This window comes from Phallusia mammillata, chromosome 6 (assembly GCF_965637545.1).
Source record: "Phallusia mammillata chromosome 6, kaPhaMamm4.hap1.1, whole genome shotgun sequence".
Lineage (NCBI taxonomy): Eukaryota > Metazoa > Chordata > Ascidiacea > Phlebobranchia > Ascidiidae > Phallusia > Phallusia mammillata.
The window spans coordinates 9649195-9668879 of NC_137257.1; the positions used below are offsets into that span (position 1 = coordinate 9649195).

The following is a 19685-nucleotide window of genomic DNA, read 5'->3' on the forward strand; positions in this document are numbered from 1 at the left end:
TGGCGCTACAGCGCTTTGTTGCTTGAAGGTTTCACAATAGTTGCGTCTACCTGCATGTGGCGAAAAAGAATTGCTGCTCTACGCAGCTAACCAATACATTTATTTTTGTGTGTGTTCATGGCTTGTGCAAATTCAAAATATCACAGGAGTTTACTACCGAAAAACAAATCCTTGACAGTGGAACATTGCAAAATATTTGAACCAAAGAAATCCTATGCTGTTTTGGGCATTTTATGATCAAAAACCGACATTAGACTTTCCAATTAGTTTTTAATGAAGAAATGAAGTGCGTTGTACGAAAATTGCGCATACCGCGGTGCAAAAGCGTGGGCAAAGAAGTAAAAACGAGGTCGCGCAGACAAAAAAAGGAAAAAAAATGTGTGCAGTTAAGTGTGTCGTTGAGCGTCGGCCCCCAGAGAGCCAGCGCCACTATACCAACCAAAACAATGCCCGTCGCGTCGCGTTGAAACGTATTTATGCGTCATAATCAGGTTTATGTTCAAGACGCATATAAAAGACTGGCGGTTGCTAATACCGTTGTACGAAATCGTAGTTGGGTCAGTGAGAGAGCTAAGGCATTTTCGTATCGAGGACATTGCGTGTTATAAAAGTTGTTGAGCAGAAAGATTTGTTTGAACAGGGTTGTGAGTTGTTTCAATCGCTGTGTTTTACTACTGCTGATTCGTGTTGCGACAGTTTTTGGAAGTTCGTTTACAGGAAATGTTAAATTTAGTGCAGGTTCGCGTATAACGTTTGTCTTAGATAAGATTCTTTCTTAAAACATGCATATAGTTTTAAGTCAAATTAAGTCACATTTATATTTTTGAAATTAGATAGATGTCATATTTCAGTGCGAGTGCGATATGGCAGAATTAAAGTAATTTGTGCAAATTCTTTGTATTTTCTTGAAGTATGTACACTTTAGCGGAGAATTTATCTGCTTTTTGAGAAAACGCAGATGCTGTTAAACATTAGCTAAATTGAATGTAAACATCACAAGGTGTATGTGTAAAATTGAATATTGGTTACAAATCTGATCAAAATGTGTATTGTTCATTTCTGTGCAGATTTTGTGCCTCGCATATCAAAATGAGTGTTTGATAATAAAGTTAAAATGCTTCATCAGAGTTTGTTTTATGAACCATAACAGTTGCACCTTACAATAAAATATGTAAGTATGCAATAATTTTTCTTTGCATGCTTGATTTCAACATAAACATGTATACATATAAATCTTGCTGTCCACTGCAAAAACCATGTTAGTATATTACAGTAATAAACTTATTTGACAACAACAGAAAGTTACAAAATAATATCAATTAATGACCACAAATATTTTAGTGCAAAACTTGAGTTATAACTGTGAATTACTTTGACAGCTTGCAATGTTTGTGCAATGAACACATCACCAAAAGATTGGGACATATTAGGCAATCCATCACCAAACAGGAGTGACTATCTTGCCACAATGGACATATCAGGAAATAATTCTAACATGCTGTCGCCAATTGTAAATGCGACCGAAAGACCTGTAAGTTTTTTGTATATTTTATTTATATTTTTAAAGCTTTCTGAGGAAGTTATGGACTTACAAGCATATGCATTACTGGTTAAATGATGTTATATGTGTATAGATGCAGAGTTTTCTCTATAAACTTTTATTAAAGTGATACATACATGATTTACATTAAACACCAAATACCGAAAGTGTTGGATGCGTAAACTCAAAACTTTTTACTTTTAGTTGGAATATTGCGAACCATTAGACTATGTTCCATTGATTATCACAGCAGGGCTTGTATCAGGTGGCATCATAATCGGCAATGCCCTTGTCATTCAGTCAATTGTTTTTGGAAGTGCTCGCTTTTTCAGACCAATGTACTGGTTTATTATCCACCTCAGTGTGTCTGACTTCTGCATTGGTAAGTCACTTTCTTTTGCTACATTTTCAACCTCAAAAAGAATCTATTAATCCATTTATAATTATTTGGTTTGTGGATTTGATGTGTTTCTTAGTTTGTTGCACACATTTAGCAAAATTGCTAGCGAAATTGAGGGGCTATTATTGACTTGCCAGTGATGCTTGGGCAAGCTTGTTGCTAGAAAAGAGCCATTGTTGTAAGCTCTCTGCAGTGCACTTATCTCGTATGTCTAATCTCTGAAATGTTTATACACTTGAGTCAACAGCCACATTCAGGATGAGTGTGGGAAGGCTACTTCCTAAAGTGTGCAAATTATATATTATTTAGCAGCTGTCAAAAAATGGTAATATGTACCATGTTACATTATTAACAATGAGGATTTCGAAATAAAACCACTCAAATGTTTGACCATCTTGTGGTCACAAGGTGTTCTTTCAATAACACAGTGACATATCAACATTGGCATGCTAACTCTAATATACCTTAACACCACTAAATGTCATTGAAAGGTCAAATTAAAGCAGCAGTGCCAATGCAAAAGGTAGATCTTTTAAAAATGTTCAACAAATATATCATCCTGTGTAAAATATTATTGAATCACAATAAATCCAAAACCTTGGAATTTATAATTTGAAGCTATCAAACTTAAGAACCCCTGACAATCCACCAGTTGTTAGTTGTGGGATGGTGTGTGACCGATTTATCTGGTCCCAGGTGAATTGGTATTCCCAAGGGCTTGTTGACATAAAATAAACTTTGTACCTAAGGCAATTTGTGTCACTTGTTTAGTGTGCCCCTTCCTGCAATTGCCAGGCCATCATTGCATCAGCAGTATTTTGCCACCCAATGCTACTTCCCAGGCTTGTTGTGTAAAACAATGTTTTGTGTTTGTTTAAATGTTATTTATTTGTCAACTGTTGTTAAAGGCATAAAAGTCTGTATTAAACAATTTAAACTATTGTGACATTTGTTTTTAATGGAAATTTGCCAGATGCAATAAATTATATTTTAGTTCAATTTGTCTGTTGGTTGGCAATGGTTATATGTTCAAAAAGGGGTTGGCAAACACGATTTTGACGTTTTTTTGTGTGTCTAACGCTACCACAAACTAACAAGTCTAAAATTTTAATAGTTTTTTTTGCCATAGTAATTTATAGAGCGTCAAATCTGCCACTTAATTGCCACGTGTGCTTTTCCAAAATCATTTGATCGATGTATTTGTTTAGTGCTCAATTTTAAGACCTGTTAAGGCGCAATATATCGTTTAACGTCTTTGTTAAGTGTGGCCTTAGCAAACATACCAGGGAATATCATTGTGTACCTTACGTTGATGGTCGGTGTCTTTGCCTTCTTCAGGTGTCATGCTACTATGGAACTACTGCCTTGCTGCGCTTTTCAACATCCATAACACTCTGGACACTTTGTCGTTCGTAAATGGAGTTTGGGTGACCAGCGCATGTGCTTCGGTTTTCGGTATACTTCTTCTGGCCATTGACAGGTACTGCACTTAACTTGCAAAGCACTCATGGTCATTAACAACTATCAAAAATCATGGAGTTGATGTTTGGTACATTTTATGTTTTATACCTTGTCTCCTAGAGTTTATAGTCGTTTTGCGTTTAAAGCAAGTGTATTTGGTTTTCTATAAGACCGTACGCAATTGAGTGCTAAAATTAAACGAAGGACAAACCTTAAGACAAACGTTAGATTGTTGAAAGGCATATTGGTCGCAAAAACCACCACATATATTCCTCCTCTTTTCTATTAATCTAAACACAGGGAATTTGCATTTAACTAAAAATGTGTCTTGAACTCGACCAGGGGTCGCGTCGTAACCGCAATTGAAGAGCCTTTGTCAATCACCTCGTTCTGCGTACGTAGGTGACTGCCCTGGTTTTCATTACGTGGTGTGATATTAGGTTAGTATTGGCATTTGAGCTCAAGCCCCAACAGCAATTCTGAGCCCTACGACGAAAGTGTTTGAAAAACGTGCTTTGTTTTTAGCCTAGATTTTTCAAAGATTTTAAGGGCTATATATCAGTATTTTTTTTCAAAAAAGCATTTTCCAATTTATAACAGAAAAAGCGTAGGGTACATATATAACAGACTGCCCTAATGCAGAAACTTTCGGACTAAAATGAATATTGACAATCGTTATTATAAATGACGCCACTTTTTTACCATTCTACGACATACATTGTGCTTTTTCTTTGTACTTTATATCCGAATTTCCTTTTTTTCGCAATTGCTGGTGCCCGTTTGCAAGGGCATTGACGGTTTTTGTATTATTTACTTGTTTATCCCGGAGGCAAGTATTGCAAAAATCCAGTCTCTGCTATGCCTCGGGTAATTTTGTTGAGTTGCCATAACACAAGTCTTATTAGGAAGTGCGCCTCAACTAATCGCATTAACTGGTTAAACTGTTTGTGTTTTTTCGTCCTGTGCAATCTACCAATCAGGTACACTCTAATTCACTGAAATTGTCTGTAGAAAAATAATATGCCAGGTTATCAAAAATTAATTTCTTTTTAGACTCAAAACGTGGCGTAACTGTTAATGTAGAGATCTAGGTGGTTAAATTTTTTGGTAATTGGTGGATGGCGTATTTTGTACCTTGCCGTGTACGAAAATACTAAAATACCAGAAAATTTAACGCTATTTATTCAATTACTGAACATAAACAGCATATTTTTCACGGTATTTACTCTTTTGCAAATATAGATGCGCTTTTACGCGATAATGGTAATAAACTGTACATGATATTAAAAATATATATCTAGGTTAACACGTAATACAAAACGACCAGGACCTATCAAACTCAGTCCTTAAGGTCACATTTGGAAACCTAAGGCGCACAGCCTCGTTAGCTACGTCATTTATTATCTCGAACCGTAAATAACGCCCCGATCTATTTTTAAGGTAACAAGGCTAGAAAGGTCTAAGGGTGCTATGTTGCATCCTTGGCCTTTCACAACTGGATTTTTATAAGTTCATTGGTCCAGTGGTTCACTTCGCAACCGAAATTTACAAAACAGGCGTTAATGGTTTATTTTAATCATAAAGTTATAAAAATTCGTAATATAAAAGGCACGAGCCTAAAATTTTCAGACTAAAATTGGCAAAAAAGCTTCTGCCATCTACATGCAGTTTGAAACCAACAGTTGCGTTTTTGTTTGAGATCTTTGGATAATAGGCAAGTAATGCTTCTGGTTATAAACGTCTTGTATGTGGATAAACAATTCAAAGTATAGATGGTATTCGATAAACCATATGTATAGGTATTCTCGCAGATAACGGGCATGTTTTCCTGGTATATGCTTACCATGTTTCGCAAACACACACAACCTTCGAGTTTGCTCAAATTTAATGTTTTAAAATACCCTCGTTACATGGTGCACCTTTTCTATTCCCCTTCGTGGAGACGATCACATAGCAACACAGCTGCACTGAACATACACCTAGTCGGAAATAGCTGCAACATTGGAACGTTACAGGGCGCGGTCTTCATAATAAACCAGTATTGAAAGATAACGATTGTGGGCTTGATCATTTTCTGCAAAAACAACAACAACAACAACTACAGGGTTAGAAGTAAAATAAATGGAGATAAATGTACAATGAACAAAGTATATAAGTTGGAGTTTAAAAGCAACACAACATATAGTGGTAAACTTTTATATTATCTTTTCTAAAATGCAGTAAGCCATGCAATAATAGGTCATGTAAAACCGCCCATATTGACCGATGAATTCGTAAATTAATTTTTCGATAAAACTAATAGCGTATTGGTAGCACTTAACATTAAAAAAGGGCTTTTACAGTCAAATTCATGTAATGACCACTAAAAGTCGACAACCAATTCAAAATGTCAGATTTTTGTCGATATGTTTGATCTTTCCTTCCGGCAATAGAGCCACAAGTCAAGTGAAAAAGTTTAAGCTGCTTACGAGCACTTTTGTCCAATTTACGGCTTTTCACACCTTGTTATTGCCAATTGCTGCTTTGCGGTGTACACGTGCGTCAGGCCTACTTACGCAAGTTGCTGGAAATTACAAACTTCATGCTAGGCTTACAAACCGCCAAGCACGCTGTTGTTTAAATAACTTGTTTTGGCATTTTAAAATGTGTTTTTGTTTCTGCACATAAAAGTACACAGCTGGAAATTTGACTGCGGTTTAAATATTACAAAAACTTAGAGTCTTGGGTTTGCATTTTGTAGTGTCACATCACAGGGCATGCAAACTAGTTTTATGTCTTTCTCCGTAAGCTTTCGAATTTTAACAAGACCAAGCGTTTGTTAAATGACCCAAGCGGTATCTTTTATGAAACAAATGTCATGTAATTTAGCAGTATTTGGAACTCCTGTAGTATTTTTTCACTTCTTGGTGAATATATCGCAAGGTTTATTGAACTCTATTGCAAAATTTGTGATAGTTAAGATACGTTTTCATAGAATTGGACCCATTTGTTTTTGTCCGTATGTTTTTTCAATTTTCTTTTCTCTTTCAAATTTTTTGGTCCTTGGAAAACATTGGCGCACTAGAACATAAAGCTTAAATTGCATTTCTACAAATGTATTGTCTCTTGTATGATCGTTTTCCAGTTTGGAAAGATAACATAACGTATTACCGGTATATTATCAAACCTACCAACCTGTTATTTATCAAGCAGGCATTTAACAGTTGGACCTTAGCTGCTAAAATATGTTGCGAACATATGTTTATTTCTGCAGGTACATGCAGGTTGTTCACCGAAGACAACACCGTTTGTACGTCAACCAGTACACTGTTGCAGTAGCAATTACGTTCGCTTGGGTATTCCCTACATCGGTGTTTCTAATTGCGCCCATGGTTTCTGACTGGTCATGCAAGAACAACTGCGAGTAAGTATTTCAACGCATTTTATTTGTTTATTTCACGCTCGTTGGAGCAGTTTTATTTCAAAACTTGAAATCCTTTTAAAGCACTGTTTTCCAAACTGTGACACGCATACTATTAGTTGTAAAAAGCGAAAGTGTTCTAGATCATTGGTTCTTAACCTTTTTTCCTTGCTGCACCCCTTTCAAATCACCAACCAATTTTCGCACCCCCTCACAAATCACTAACCAATTTTCGCTCCCCCTTCTGTAATTGCTTAAATAGAATGGACCTAACCAACCTTAATGATTCAGCATCCCCGCACCCCCTAGGAACAGTTCTCGCACCCCTTGGGGGTGCGTGCACCCCAGGTTAAGAACCCCTGTTCTAGATGGTACTGAATACCGCATGTTACCAAGACCTGAAAGGTGACCTGATTAAAGAGAAACAAACACTTATATAAAGACAATCCAGTTTATTGCAAATGTTACCACATTCAAAACAACGGTGTAAGTCTGATTTTTCATCAACCTTCGTTCTTTGGCAGTGCAACATGATTTTTATTCTAACAAATTAAAGGCAGCTTTTCAAATTTTCTTCGACGTTTAACTTTTTTTAAAAAAAGTACGTCCACCAAAAGACGATCAGGCCAATACCGTTTTGTCTACAATGTGTTTGATCGACCAAGATGCCTTTTTTGTTTTGTTTTAAAAAGTGATAAAGCTGACTATTGGAGGGTATGATTTTGCCGTATTCTAACGTACACCGCTTTATTACCTAATCCGCCAAATTTATCGTGCAAAACCTGCGATTACTGTTCAGCAAATACAAAACAGATTCCTGCGAGTATTTCCATTTAACGTATCTCCCACGGTTTCTTATTGACTTTTTTAGTCGATCGTAAAAACCTCAATCTCGTTACAGATGCCAAGTGGATCAATATATCCACTGTCATCCGGTTGTGTCTTGCTCCCAGGTGATACCTCCTTTCACAAAATCCTACATTCTCATAGTGATTATTTATATCTTTCTCGTGATGCCACTGCCCATACTTATTTACGGACTTATTTTCATACGGGTGAGATTGATGTTTTCTGTTTTTATTTTGCACAGTAGTTCGAGCCCATGCCTCTCAAAATATCTAATGTTTGTGTTTTTTATTTGTTAGTGACATAGTTATAACGTGAGGATTAAAATTGTGTCCCAAGCGAGAGTACAAGTCCGGAACCCGGCCCGAACCCGAATATATTTTTTAAAAGTTTCGCAATAATCAAGCCAAACATGTAAGAATATTGTCGAAGGGCTACAGGCCGTGATGGCCGCATTTGGGTATACGATTGCACATAAAAATTATGTTACTTTTCGATTTGCTGATATTACATTGTCATGTCGTGTTTTCTGTAAGTTGCTCCTATATCTTGATTTGTTTTCTAGGCCAGAAGAAGTCATAAGCTTGCAACCAGACAACGAATGAGGCATCGTGATATCCGACTTATTCGCACTCTTGTTGTCATCATGCTTATATTTGTGTTATCCCTTCTTCCGTGTGGCATTATTATGTGCATAGTAAGTACAAACCACACACAAAAAATAGATTATTGTGTACTGGTGCTCTCATTGTAAAAACACTTTCAAGAAATTGGTTTGTTATTATCTGCTCAATGCAAGCTCTATGGTTGTTTTTTTCCGAATCGGATTTGTTCTTATTATTATGGGTCCCCTTCCTTGAAGGGGACACATCTTGATTTTACTCGATTTCTTTTTTTTTTTTTTTCTTTTTTTTTCTTTTTTTTTTTTTTCTTCCCTGAAGTTTGTCCACCCCATTTTGCCCTGAAATGTTTGATGGATTTGGATGAAACTTTCACAGATGGTAGATATGGTTATGTAGATGTGCCATTTGTTTTGTTTGACTCGATAGCCCCAGTGTTTACCCCACTAGCCCCCTAAAATGGGTAAATTTTGAACAATGTCCGAATTGGATGAAATTTGGACAGTTTGTTCATTGGGCCATTTTAGGGCATCGTTTGTTGTGTTTTACCCTGTAGCCCCAATATTTACCCCACTAGCCCCCTAAAATGGGTGATTTTTTAAACAATGTCCGAATTAGATGAAATTTGGACAGTTTGTTCATTGTGCCATTTTAGGGCATCGTTTGTTGTGTTTTAACCTGTAGCCCCAATATTTACCCCACTAGCCCCCTAAAATGGGTGATTTTTTAAACAATGTCCGAATTGGATGAAATTCGGACAGTTTGTTCATTGGGCCATTTTAGGGCATCGTTTGTTGTGTTTTAACCTGTAGCCCCAATATTTACCCCACTAGCCCCCTAAAATGGGTGATTTTTTAAACAATGTCCGAATTAGATGAAATTCGGACAGTTTGTTCATTGGGCCATTTTAGGGCATCGTTTGTTGTGTTTTAACCTGTAGCCCCAATATTTACCCCACTAGCCCCCTAAAATGGGTGATTTTTTAAACAATGTCCGAATTGGATGAAATTTGGACAGTTTGTTCATTGTGCCATTTTAGGGCATCGTTTGTTGTGTTTTACCCTGTAGCCCCAATATTTACCCCACTAGCCCCCTAAAATGGGTGATTTTTTAAACAATGTCCGAATTTCATGAAATTCGGACAGTTTGTTCATTGGGCCATTTTAGGGCATCGTTTGTTGTGTTTTACCCTGCAGCCACAATATTTACCCCACTAGCCCCCTAAAATGGGTGATTTTTTAAACAATGTCCGATTTGAATACAATTTGGACAGTTTTTTCATTATGCTATTTTAGGGCATTGATTATTGTGTTTCACCATGTAGCCCAATATTTACTGCTTAAGCCACCTATTGTTTATAAAACGTCCGATTTGGATGAATTTTTGATAGTTTTTTGAATTTGGCATTTGTAGCTGTCGAATATTGTGTTTCACCCTGCAGCCCTAATATTTACCCTACCAACCCCCCAAAATGGGTGAATTAATCAACAATACATTTTGACAGTTTGTATAATATGCCGTTTTGAGATGTCAGTGTTTTATGCTATTTAGGCACACAAACTTATAACAATGTCTCAATTGCATGAGATTTGGACAGTTTGTAATTTACATAACTTCTTTTTTTAAGTAACACTACCAATTACTGTGTTTGACTTTATAGCAACGTTTCTTATGGTTGTCTGTTTACAACTTTGCGGTTTTGGGGACCCATGAGTTTCTGCCTGCAGAAACAAATCAAGATTATAAAAAATGTTGGCTAATATGGGACCCAATAAAAATAAATATAGAGAATATATTACAGTTTGCAGAATAGATTGTAGTGTATATGCTATGGTAAAATGTGCTAAGCCACCCTTCTAGTTTATAATCAAGTTTTTTAAAAAAAGTTCAAATTAATCGATTTGACAGGTAGGCCCAAAGAAGCACCATCTGACTACCAAAACTCAACATAATCAATACACCCCATGTGGGCATGCACAAAGTGAACTTAAACCTAGCCCGAGACCTAAATGCAACCATACACAGCACAAGAGTCAAAATCGCATTTGGTCCTAACTCTAACTTCACTTTTCAGGACTACACGATGGACCACTACAACTCGAAATTAACAGATTACGCCCTGTACGTTTTTGTCATCGGGTCCCTTAACTCTTTGGCAAACCCTTTTCTGTACATTTGGCGGATTCCAGCTATCCGCGCATCTCTACAAAGAAGATGGCGGTTCTGTAGTTCCAAGGGAGCTGCTCTACATGTGGACGCCCAGGCTTCGCGCAGACTAAAAACGTAAGTGGTATAAAATAGAATACCATTTACTGAGGGTTTCTTGGTTCTCAGAGTTGTAACCGGGGTCGAAATTGGAACCTGAAAACAAAAGTACGAACCTGAAACCAGGCCTGAACCCAAACTTTCCAAATGCCAAATTGGGCTTGGAATTTTGTAATTTGTAAAATGTGGAGTATTGTTAAATCATCTGCATACTGCATTCAGTTTTGTTTATAATTCAATGTGAGGTATTTGTATCATAGTTGTGTAAGGGTTTAAATTTTGGGCAAGAACTCAGCCCGAATCCGAAAGTACAAGTCCAAACTCGACATGTTTTAAAAAAATACCCGAATTTGGCCGGTAAAGTAGACGTGATGAGTGTGCAGACAGGCCTGCATCTAATTCAACCTTAACCTGTTGCAATTAGAATTCGCTCACAACTGTCACTTTTATGTCAGTGTTTGCGTTCTGTGGAATGGGAAATTTAATTCCAAACGTGCGAGTAAATTTCCTTTTAAAGATTATGGTTATAGCTGTTTCCAAAATATTGTGAAATTGTCTGACCTAATTATATATATACGAAGAAATAGTGTCGAAAACATTCGCCAAATGCTTTTGACATATACCCGTTCCCAAAATCCATTTTGACGTGATAATAATATGGTCATAAATATATACCATTCATCTAACACCTGCCTTTGTCGTTGGCGCAACAACCGATTCTGTCAAAATTTCGTTACACCAACGGTGTGACGTTTGTAAACCACACACGGGAATTACTACATTAAATATTAATACCATTTTACCACCAAAACGGTGCGTGAGGGAAATTGCCAACTCGTTGGAAATAGCCTGTCTCGTTTTGTGTGTTTTGTTTAGCCTTGGACGTCTGTTACGGGTTAATCCTCGACTCCTCAATTAAGTTCTTTGCATTTTCAATTCTGTGGTCAAAAGCTTTACGTAAGGTTTTGAAACTTTGTATACGCAGTTTTTTGAAAGATGCTTCTATATTTACTTTTCGTGGCCATCACAGTAGGTGGTTTTATTTTTTTAGCTTTTTTGCGGGTTCCAACAAGGACATTCTTGTCGACCTTTTTAGTATTTGCAGATTATATCCTTTTTGCAGTTTTACAGATGATATTCGGTTTTACATATATTGTATTTTATTGGATGCACTAGACTAGTCTATTCTGTTTTTTGTTCATACTCCTAGCTGCTGCAACAATTGCTAATGTTTAGATAGGCGGTATTATTGCGAAGTAAAGATGTGGAAAAGCACGTTTGTAAATGTTTGTCCGCAATTGTTAAACATTTCCAAATTTTATTCAAAAAGCAACAAGCGAAATTGTCTTCCAAACGTTTTTTGTTTATGTATTTATGTGTGGTGAACTTCAAGTACCTTGCAAGATTCCACCACAATGACTTAGCGAATTCAAATTACTCTGTCGAACCAGTTGGTTGAGTATTTAAACTATTTCTTGCAGACAGTAAACCGACGTCTTGACGTCATTACCTCGGTGGTTTCCCGTCTTTGCAACCGCACTCGGGAAAATGGCATGGGAACGCGTTGGCCGTTTTCGTGATATTCATGGGCTTTTCGTAGTACCAACCAATAAATCTTTATGACGTAAATTCAGTAGACTCCCACGCCCATGACGTCAAACCAGTCTCCAATATATTTCACCGTTAAGAATATTAACATTGCTTGGGTTTTACCACATGTGAAAAATCTAGCTATGACTGACATTGATTAAACCCAGCAGTTTGTTTGCGGTAGCGGCGTGAATTCAAAAAAAAAAACCTGTAGGACAATTGCGTTTTGCGCCAATAATCCCTTACTCTTATGTAAGCATTGCTTGGTGTTTTCTTTAAATGCATTACTATTCGTAAAATAAATGAATTCCTAATCATAGCCAGGGTTTGCCATCGATATGGGCACACAAATAAAGACGATAGGAGACATATCGTGATACTCCTTTGGGAATAGATTTTTTTGAAAAAGGCATATTTATTTATGCCAAGAAATATGCCCAAACCTCACAGCTAAACTAGCTACATTAATGTGCTAATGCTGCTTATAACAATGTCTTACTATGATGTTTTTAATGGGAGTAGGTCTTTTACAACTGTTTGGTGTGAATATAAAAAATATGGTCATTTAAGGACATTTAGTAGAAATAAGGGCAATCAAGTTTTCTAAGACGCTGTTTGCCACAATCAAGACAAATCTTAGAAAATAGAACGTTGTATGGCAAACCAAGTAACGATTGGTTTGTTGTGAGTACAATTTTATGCCTCTTTGTTGCCCACAATGTATGAAAATCATCGAACGAGCAATATATGCATGACAATATGTCACCGATTCATGATACCACTTATCACGTGACTCATACTACGACCAATCGGAAGCAATTAACAGGATACGTCCCACCCTATATTACATCATTGTCTTGACAGATGCTTCCTCGACTGCCCTTGTAGTCTCTTCCCAACGCATAGGCTTCGACGCCTTTGCTGTATATTTCCAAGGGAAAATTTGTGTTTGAAACATATATTTTTGTCAGTTTGTATGCAGCAATGTATGTTTTGTTATTTGCTTTACTGGGTGGGTATTTCAGCCACAAATACATGCGGACAGTCTTAAGGTCAAATGTCCGAAATGAAATTTGACGTCGCAGACAACATTTGATCAACAGTCAAGTTATTCATGTTTCCCCTGATTAGTTTTCAGCATGAGTTCAAACCTTATCAAGTCAGATTGCTTTAAAGTTAGGATTTGATTCTCGCGGGTCCCACAGCTACCTTTCCCTTTGGGTCATTCCATGTCAAACGTCCCAGAAAAATGGCAAAATGTAACCCACCCTCTCAGATTTTTATCAAATTTCATATGTCCATGCAGCTAGTTGCACTGATTTCAACAACAAAAATTTTTTTGAAATCTATCAATGTTTCACGAAGTTATGACATTTTGAAAATATGTCAAATATGTGATCACGCAGCGACGCGCATCAATGCTTTTTGATAATACTGTGTTTAAAATGTCATATTTCTTTCTAATTTGTATGTTGTGGTCATTTTGGTAGGTTAGGTGAACCTTTAGGACATTCTCAATCACCTCATTACAGTTTTTCATGTTTTTGAAATATGGGTCAGTAATTGAGGGGGGTTCAGTTTGGGGGTATGCGAATGTGCATTCATGCATAACGACAACTTTAAAAGCTCATATCTTGAAGAGCACACTAGCTAGAAAGTTAAGTAATGGCTCAAATGAAAGCTCTTGCTGAGTACTTTCCTTGTTCTTAATTTTATGATGCTTCTCTGTAATTTGTTTAAAGGAGGGTCATAATAAAACACAGGTTCATTTTTCGGATATTTTTGTGATACTGCGTCTATTATCTATACTTTATGTGCCCTAATTTGTTATTAAAAGTTGTTAAGATGCAAAAGTTTAGTGTAGGTGGATACTGAATGCCACAAAAAGACATATCCAACACAAAAACAAGGTATTTTACCAATTGACTTTCTAACAGATGAAGAGCAAGTGCTTCTGAATATTCGAGTAGCTGCTGATAAGGGTAATGAATGTTGTTTGGAGAACATATGTATTTTCCACAGGTACAATTACATTGGTCGGTACCCTTTCTTGCAGAAGAAGTGTTGTGATCCTTTTCGAGTCCACAGTAAACCAGTCAAAAATCTTAATATACGTCCTATCACTTGGGAATATTACCAAAAATATAAAAATTACAATTTAAACATTGTACCGTGAAAAGGTGTGATTTTCCCTTTTGAGGTAGTCTTTTCTCTTGACCAGTTGCTTGGGTATCATTGTGGGGACTTGTATTTTTCTGCTATCGTACTGTCACTGTTCCTAATTTTTTTTCATTTTAGAGATAATGTTGTCAAAAGATTTTATTTTCATTTTGTCTTCGTCTTTAGTGTCAGGTTGGTCTTGCTATAGGTCTACGTCACTGACATTAAAAAAATTGGACATCTTTGCATGAAGGGTATCATGAATTTGACATAATTTTCTTTGCCCATAGAAAATGTTACTGCTTGAAGGCACACTATGCAACTTCACAGGTAATCACCTCAACGCTCTGTAAACTTTCATTAAGCTTGCTGAAAGATGCGTTTGCTTTAACAGTAGATGCAATGTTACATATTTCACTGTCAGTCGAACTCGAAGCTTCTTCATTTGATGATACATTTTGAAGGATAGTTTCTTTAAGTCTTGTACTGCATTTGGCACACACCTTTTTTTCTGGTACAATATTTAAATTACAATTTTTATATTTTGGTAACATTCCCAAGTGAGTGGACGTATATTACGATTTTTGACTGGTTAACTGTGAACTTGAAAAGGATCACAAAACTTCTTCTGCAAGAAAGGGTACCGACCAATGTAATTGTACCTGTGGAAAATACATACGTTCTTCAAACAACATTCATTACCCTTATCAGCAGCAACTCGAATATTCAGAAGCACTTGCTCTTCATCTGTTAGAAAGTCAATTGGTTAAATACCTAGTTTTTGTGTTGGATATGTCTTTTTGTGGCATTCAGTATCCAGTGAGACACCTGCACTACACTTTTGCATCTTAACAACTTTTAAAAACAAATTAGGGCACATAAAGTATAGATAATAGACGCAGTATCACAAAAATATCCGAAAAATGAACCTGTGTTTTATTATGACCCTCCTTTAAACAAATTACAGAGAAGCATCATAAAATTAAGAACAAGGAAAGTACTCAGCAAGAGCTTTCATTTGAGCCATTACTTAACTTTCTAGCTAGTGTGCTCTTCAAGATATGAGCTTTTAAAGTTGTCGTTACGCATGAATGCACATTTGCATACCCCCAAACTGAACCCCCTTTAATTACTGACCCATATTTCAAAAACATGAAAAACTGTAATGAGGTGATTGAGAATGTCCTAAAGGTTCACCTAACCTACTAAAATGACCACAATATACAAATTAGAAAGAAATATGACATTTTAAACACAGTATTATCAAAAAGCATTGATGCGCGTCGCTGCAGTGATCACATATTTGACATATTTTCAAAACGTCATAACTTCGTGAAACATTGATAGATTTCAAAATTTTTTTTTTGTTGAAATCAGTGTAACTAGCTGCATGGACATATGAAATTTGATAAAAATCTGAGGGGGTGGGTTATATGGCCTGGGCAGTTGACATGGAATGACCCCTTTGTTAATTTGTGGTTCTGTATATGCGCTGTTCCCAACACACCTGCTTCAAAAAACTATTTTTTTCCCTAACAACCAACCATGATATGAACTCTATTTCCTTAAAGCCCTAATCAAAAACTATTTTGGACCAAAATGCCCGTTTTTGTCTCTCCTTTTTGAAAATATGATACTTTTTAATCTCTCTTTGGTTTACCAATAAGCAATTTTCAAATTTTTGTGTGTTGAAACGTGAACTAATTGAAACATAGCGTAGTTACAAATACTCATCATCGAATTGCGACCTTTGGGCTTGTTTTTCCGGTAATTTTCCGCCGAAAGTAAGCACTGTTTTTTATACACTTTTACATGTTTTTGTTCCACTGACTGTATATCAGTAAAGTTTAAGTAAATAAAGAGTTCCCATGCGAACTTTAGTCAAGTCCAAAGAGCCAGGTCCAAATCTAACCATGTGACACTTTTTTGCCGCAGGGGAGATATCAACTCGGATTTGATAAGCACAGAAGCGCATGAACATGCTCCACAGAAAAGTAGGTTTCCATACTGTGGAAGATCGGCTTTTGCCTCAAACCTTTCTGACATCAGCAATAATTCGACCCCGATGTCACAGGTAAAGGTAAAAAATAATTGTCGACCTCAATTTGAGGGAATTTACCATTGTTGTTCCTTTTACTTTGTTACGATTTTGTATTAACAATCTTGCACATACACAACAAAATTAAGCTTCTTGAGATGCCACTAATGTTTTATAGCCTAAAGTTTAAAAAGAATCATTTTTGCTTCGTGTTGCCGCACGGTGCTTTAGTTTAGCAAGCCAGGCTTTTTTACATGTTAGCCTGTAACAACGAAAAAAAAGAGTGTTGACCAATTAAAATTTAGTTTATTTAGCGGTGTCAATTTTGCATTCAGCAAATTAATATTGCAGATCGAATTTCAGTTTTTTGGGGGGCTATAGTTTTGTTTCAGATCAAAATGTCAATATTGGTTTCATTAGTGCTCAAATTAATAGCCACTTCCTTGGCTGTGTTGGTCACTCCTGAAGTGTTAATCCAAACCGTAAAAAATGTCTTTTGATTTGTCTTTATTCACTTTTTTAAGCTACTTTTTATTCAATTAAGCTACTTAGTTTATTAACCAAGATATAGAAAAACAACATGGAAGGACCTAAGGCCCATGTTGGTAAATATTTAATGCACCCGAGTTTGTTGTTTTCTGACCTGGAGTAACCCGAATTGTTACCAGTCGGAAAGTTAACTATCGGTCAATATTGCTCGCTGACTCCCTCTGTGGAGGAAGCCAATTCTAGCGCTTCAGGTTATTTTGGTACCAAACACCAATTCTGCACACAAAACATAGACTTTGGGTCGCATGGACAGTGTATACAAACAAATATGTTTTTTCGTTCACCATGGAACAAAATCGTTTGTGTTTATTATTTTGTAACAATTAGTTAGAATCCTGTAAGATAGAGTGACAATTCCTTCACAGTCAGTGGGTTCATTTATCTAAACGATTTTAAATCAAATTCCGGCTGGACGACTTTGACTCTGTCAGCCTAGTTCCCGCATGCTGTCCCTGATGTATCGATTGGTGAAATTTAAACCCGTTAGAGTCACGTTAGCGACATATAATGGGTTTAATCGGGACATAGTGCTTAACGGGTTGTGTCCCAGAGCGGAAAAAAACAGCTTGAAACTTATAAACAGTCAGAAAACTAGGTTAAACGTCAACTTGTGGTTGGTTAGTTGGGTTTTTGTGCTGTATTAAAATTAGTTTTTGTCATATTTCCATCAATGATGAAACGTGTTTTAACGAAGCTTTCGAACATAATTCCAAATTCATTCGGAATACACGGGTTAACGAATCTAGTGACAAAATTCGTTGCAACCTCTCGATTCAACCAAACTTTTTCAACGCAAGCAATTATATTTCACCTCTGATCATTTGTTGTAGTTGCTGCTTTTAATTACTGTGGTTAAAAAGTGAAAACAAGATTCTGCAATGAAAACATGCACGCTATATTTAGTAATTGGATTTGTGTGCTTTAATATCGAAAACCTTTTAAAGTGTGCTATATAGTTTTGCGAAAACAAAAACGCATGTTGTCGTTCATTGAAGCAACGTTATGTAGTGTCTTATCGAAAAATGTTGACATTGCAATATTCAGTATACAGCGGTTCGTCGAATGCCAAAGGCCATGGTGTATGTCATAATCGTCCATCCTTCTCCAATCTGTTTTCATTTCCCGTAAGTGGATCAGTGTCTGATTGACGTATGTTGTTTTCCGCTTAAAGACTTTAATGTGGTTACTAATTCACTAATATTTAAGTAAATATTGGTGCATTAGTCTGGTGCTGTTTTGCAAACTGTGTAGCTTATATGATTGTGATTTTTCCGTACGTTATTATTATTATCTAAGATGGACATACAATCATAAATAGGATCAGCTTTTAGCTTTTCATGCAGACTAGCGATCACGACATACCCGTAGATAACTAGCGATCACGACATACCCAGACTTGCTTCGGTATAATGCGTTTAATAAGCCTGGTGTACTATGATTATATTTATCCCTGAAGGGGACACATATTGTTTTTGTCCGTATTTTTTTTTCTTTTTATGGGTCCCCTTCCCTGAAGGGGACGCATATTAATGTCACTCAGTTTTTTTTTTTTTCTTTTTTTTTCTTTTTTCCGCCGAAGTTTGTCCATGCACTTTTGGCATCAAATCGTTGATGGATTTGGATGAAACTTTCACAGATGGTAGATATGGTCATGTAGATGTGTCCTCTGTTTCGTTTGACTTGATAACCCCAGTATTTACCCCGCTAGACCCCAAAATGTAAAACGTTTTTGTATGTTGCTGCGCACCACAAACGAAAGATTTGTGTGGTGTAATGGTATAATAAAGGCACCAGTACACGTGGTACTTGTGTTTGTGCATAACTTGGTGGACGTTTTCACACATGCCCAGTCAGAGGGGCACTAACAGCCTGATGACGTCAGAAGCGTTGAGGAACGTTGCTAATAAGATCTCTAGTGGTCAGAATTTTAAACATTGTTGGATTTGGATAACATTTTACATGACTGTTAGATGGGTCATTGTGGTTTCATATTTTATACTTTTGAGTGTTAAACCCCATCAGTTACCCCACTGACCCCCTAAAATGGGTGAGTTTTTTAAACGGTCTCGGAATTTAGTGAAATTTAAAAAGCTTGCAGAATTTGTCATTTATGGGTGTCAATTGTTGTGTTTAACCCTGTAACCCCAATATTTACCCCTCTAGCCCCCTAAAAAGGGTGAATTTTTAAAACATTGTCCGAATTTAATAAAATTTGCACAGCTTATAGAGTGTGCTATTTATGGTTGTTGTTTGTTATGTTTAACCCTGTCGTCCCAACATTAACCCCACTAGCCCCCCAAAATGGGTCCATTTTGTAAACAATGTCAGAGTTGAATGAAATTTACATAGCTTGCAGAGTGTGCCATTTATAGGTGTAGAACGTTGTATTTAACCCTGTTGCCCCGACATTTACCCCACTAGCCCCCCAAAATGGTTTATTTTTTAAACAATGTATGAATTAATTGAAACTTGGACAGTTTGTAGAGTGTACCATTTGTTGGTGTTGGTTGTTGTGTTAAACTCTGTAGTACCTATTATTTACTCCACTAGACCCCCTACAGTCAAGTGCAATTCACCATTAATAGCAGCTGATTTTTGTGTTTTGGCCTGTTTTGTCACTATTTAACACTTTTTTCTCAGATAGCCATAAAAGAGAAAAACCTTAATAAATGTATGAATGGAATAAATTTAAATAGTTTGTACTCCATATAGCATATTTATTTGTGCACAGTACCGATCACTGTGTTTGACGTTACAATGCCAAACTTTCTCAATGTTATCTTTTGAAATGCATTATTTACAACTTTGCATGTGTG

At 36.5% G+C, this 19685-nt stretch overlaps 1 protein-coding gene across 4 annotated transcripts in view; it reads left to right on the forward strand.

Moving 5' to 3' along the window:
* Nucleotides 1-1071: 1071 nt before the first annotated feature.
* LOC145232266 (sphingosine 1-phosphate receptor 2-like) overlaps nt 1072-19685 on the forward strand; it is a 38150-nt gene continuing 19536 nt past the window's right edge. For 3 of the 4 annotated variants that reach the window (XM_080096841.1, XM_080096843.1, XM_080096844.1), the window contains exons 1-9: nt 1072-1171; nt 1380-1531; nt 1745-1922; nt 3279-3420; nt 6655-6804; nt 7703-7856; nt 8213-8344; nt 10342-10550; nt 16218-16362. In XM_080096841.1, coding sequence (XP_079952967.1) covers nt 1397-1531; nt 1745-1922; nt 3279-3420; nt 6655-6804; nt 7703-7856; nt 8213-8344; nt 10342-10550; nt 16218-16362 — 1245 coding nt within the window. In that variant the 5' untranslated portion in view covers nt 1072-1171; nt 1380-1396. The remainder of the gene's footprint in view (nt 1172-1379; nt 1532-1744; nt 1923-3278; nt 3421-6654; nt 6805-7702; nt 7857-8212; nt 8345-10341; nt 10551-16217; nt 16363-19685) is intronic. The other variant, XM_080096842.1, reaches the window with a different exon arrangement.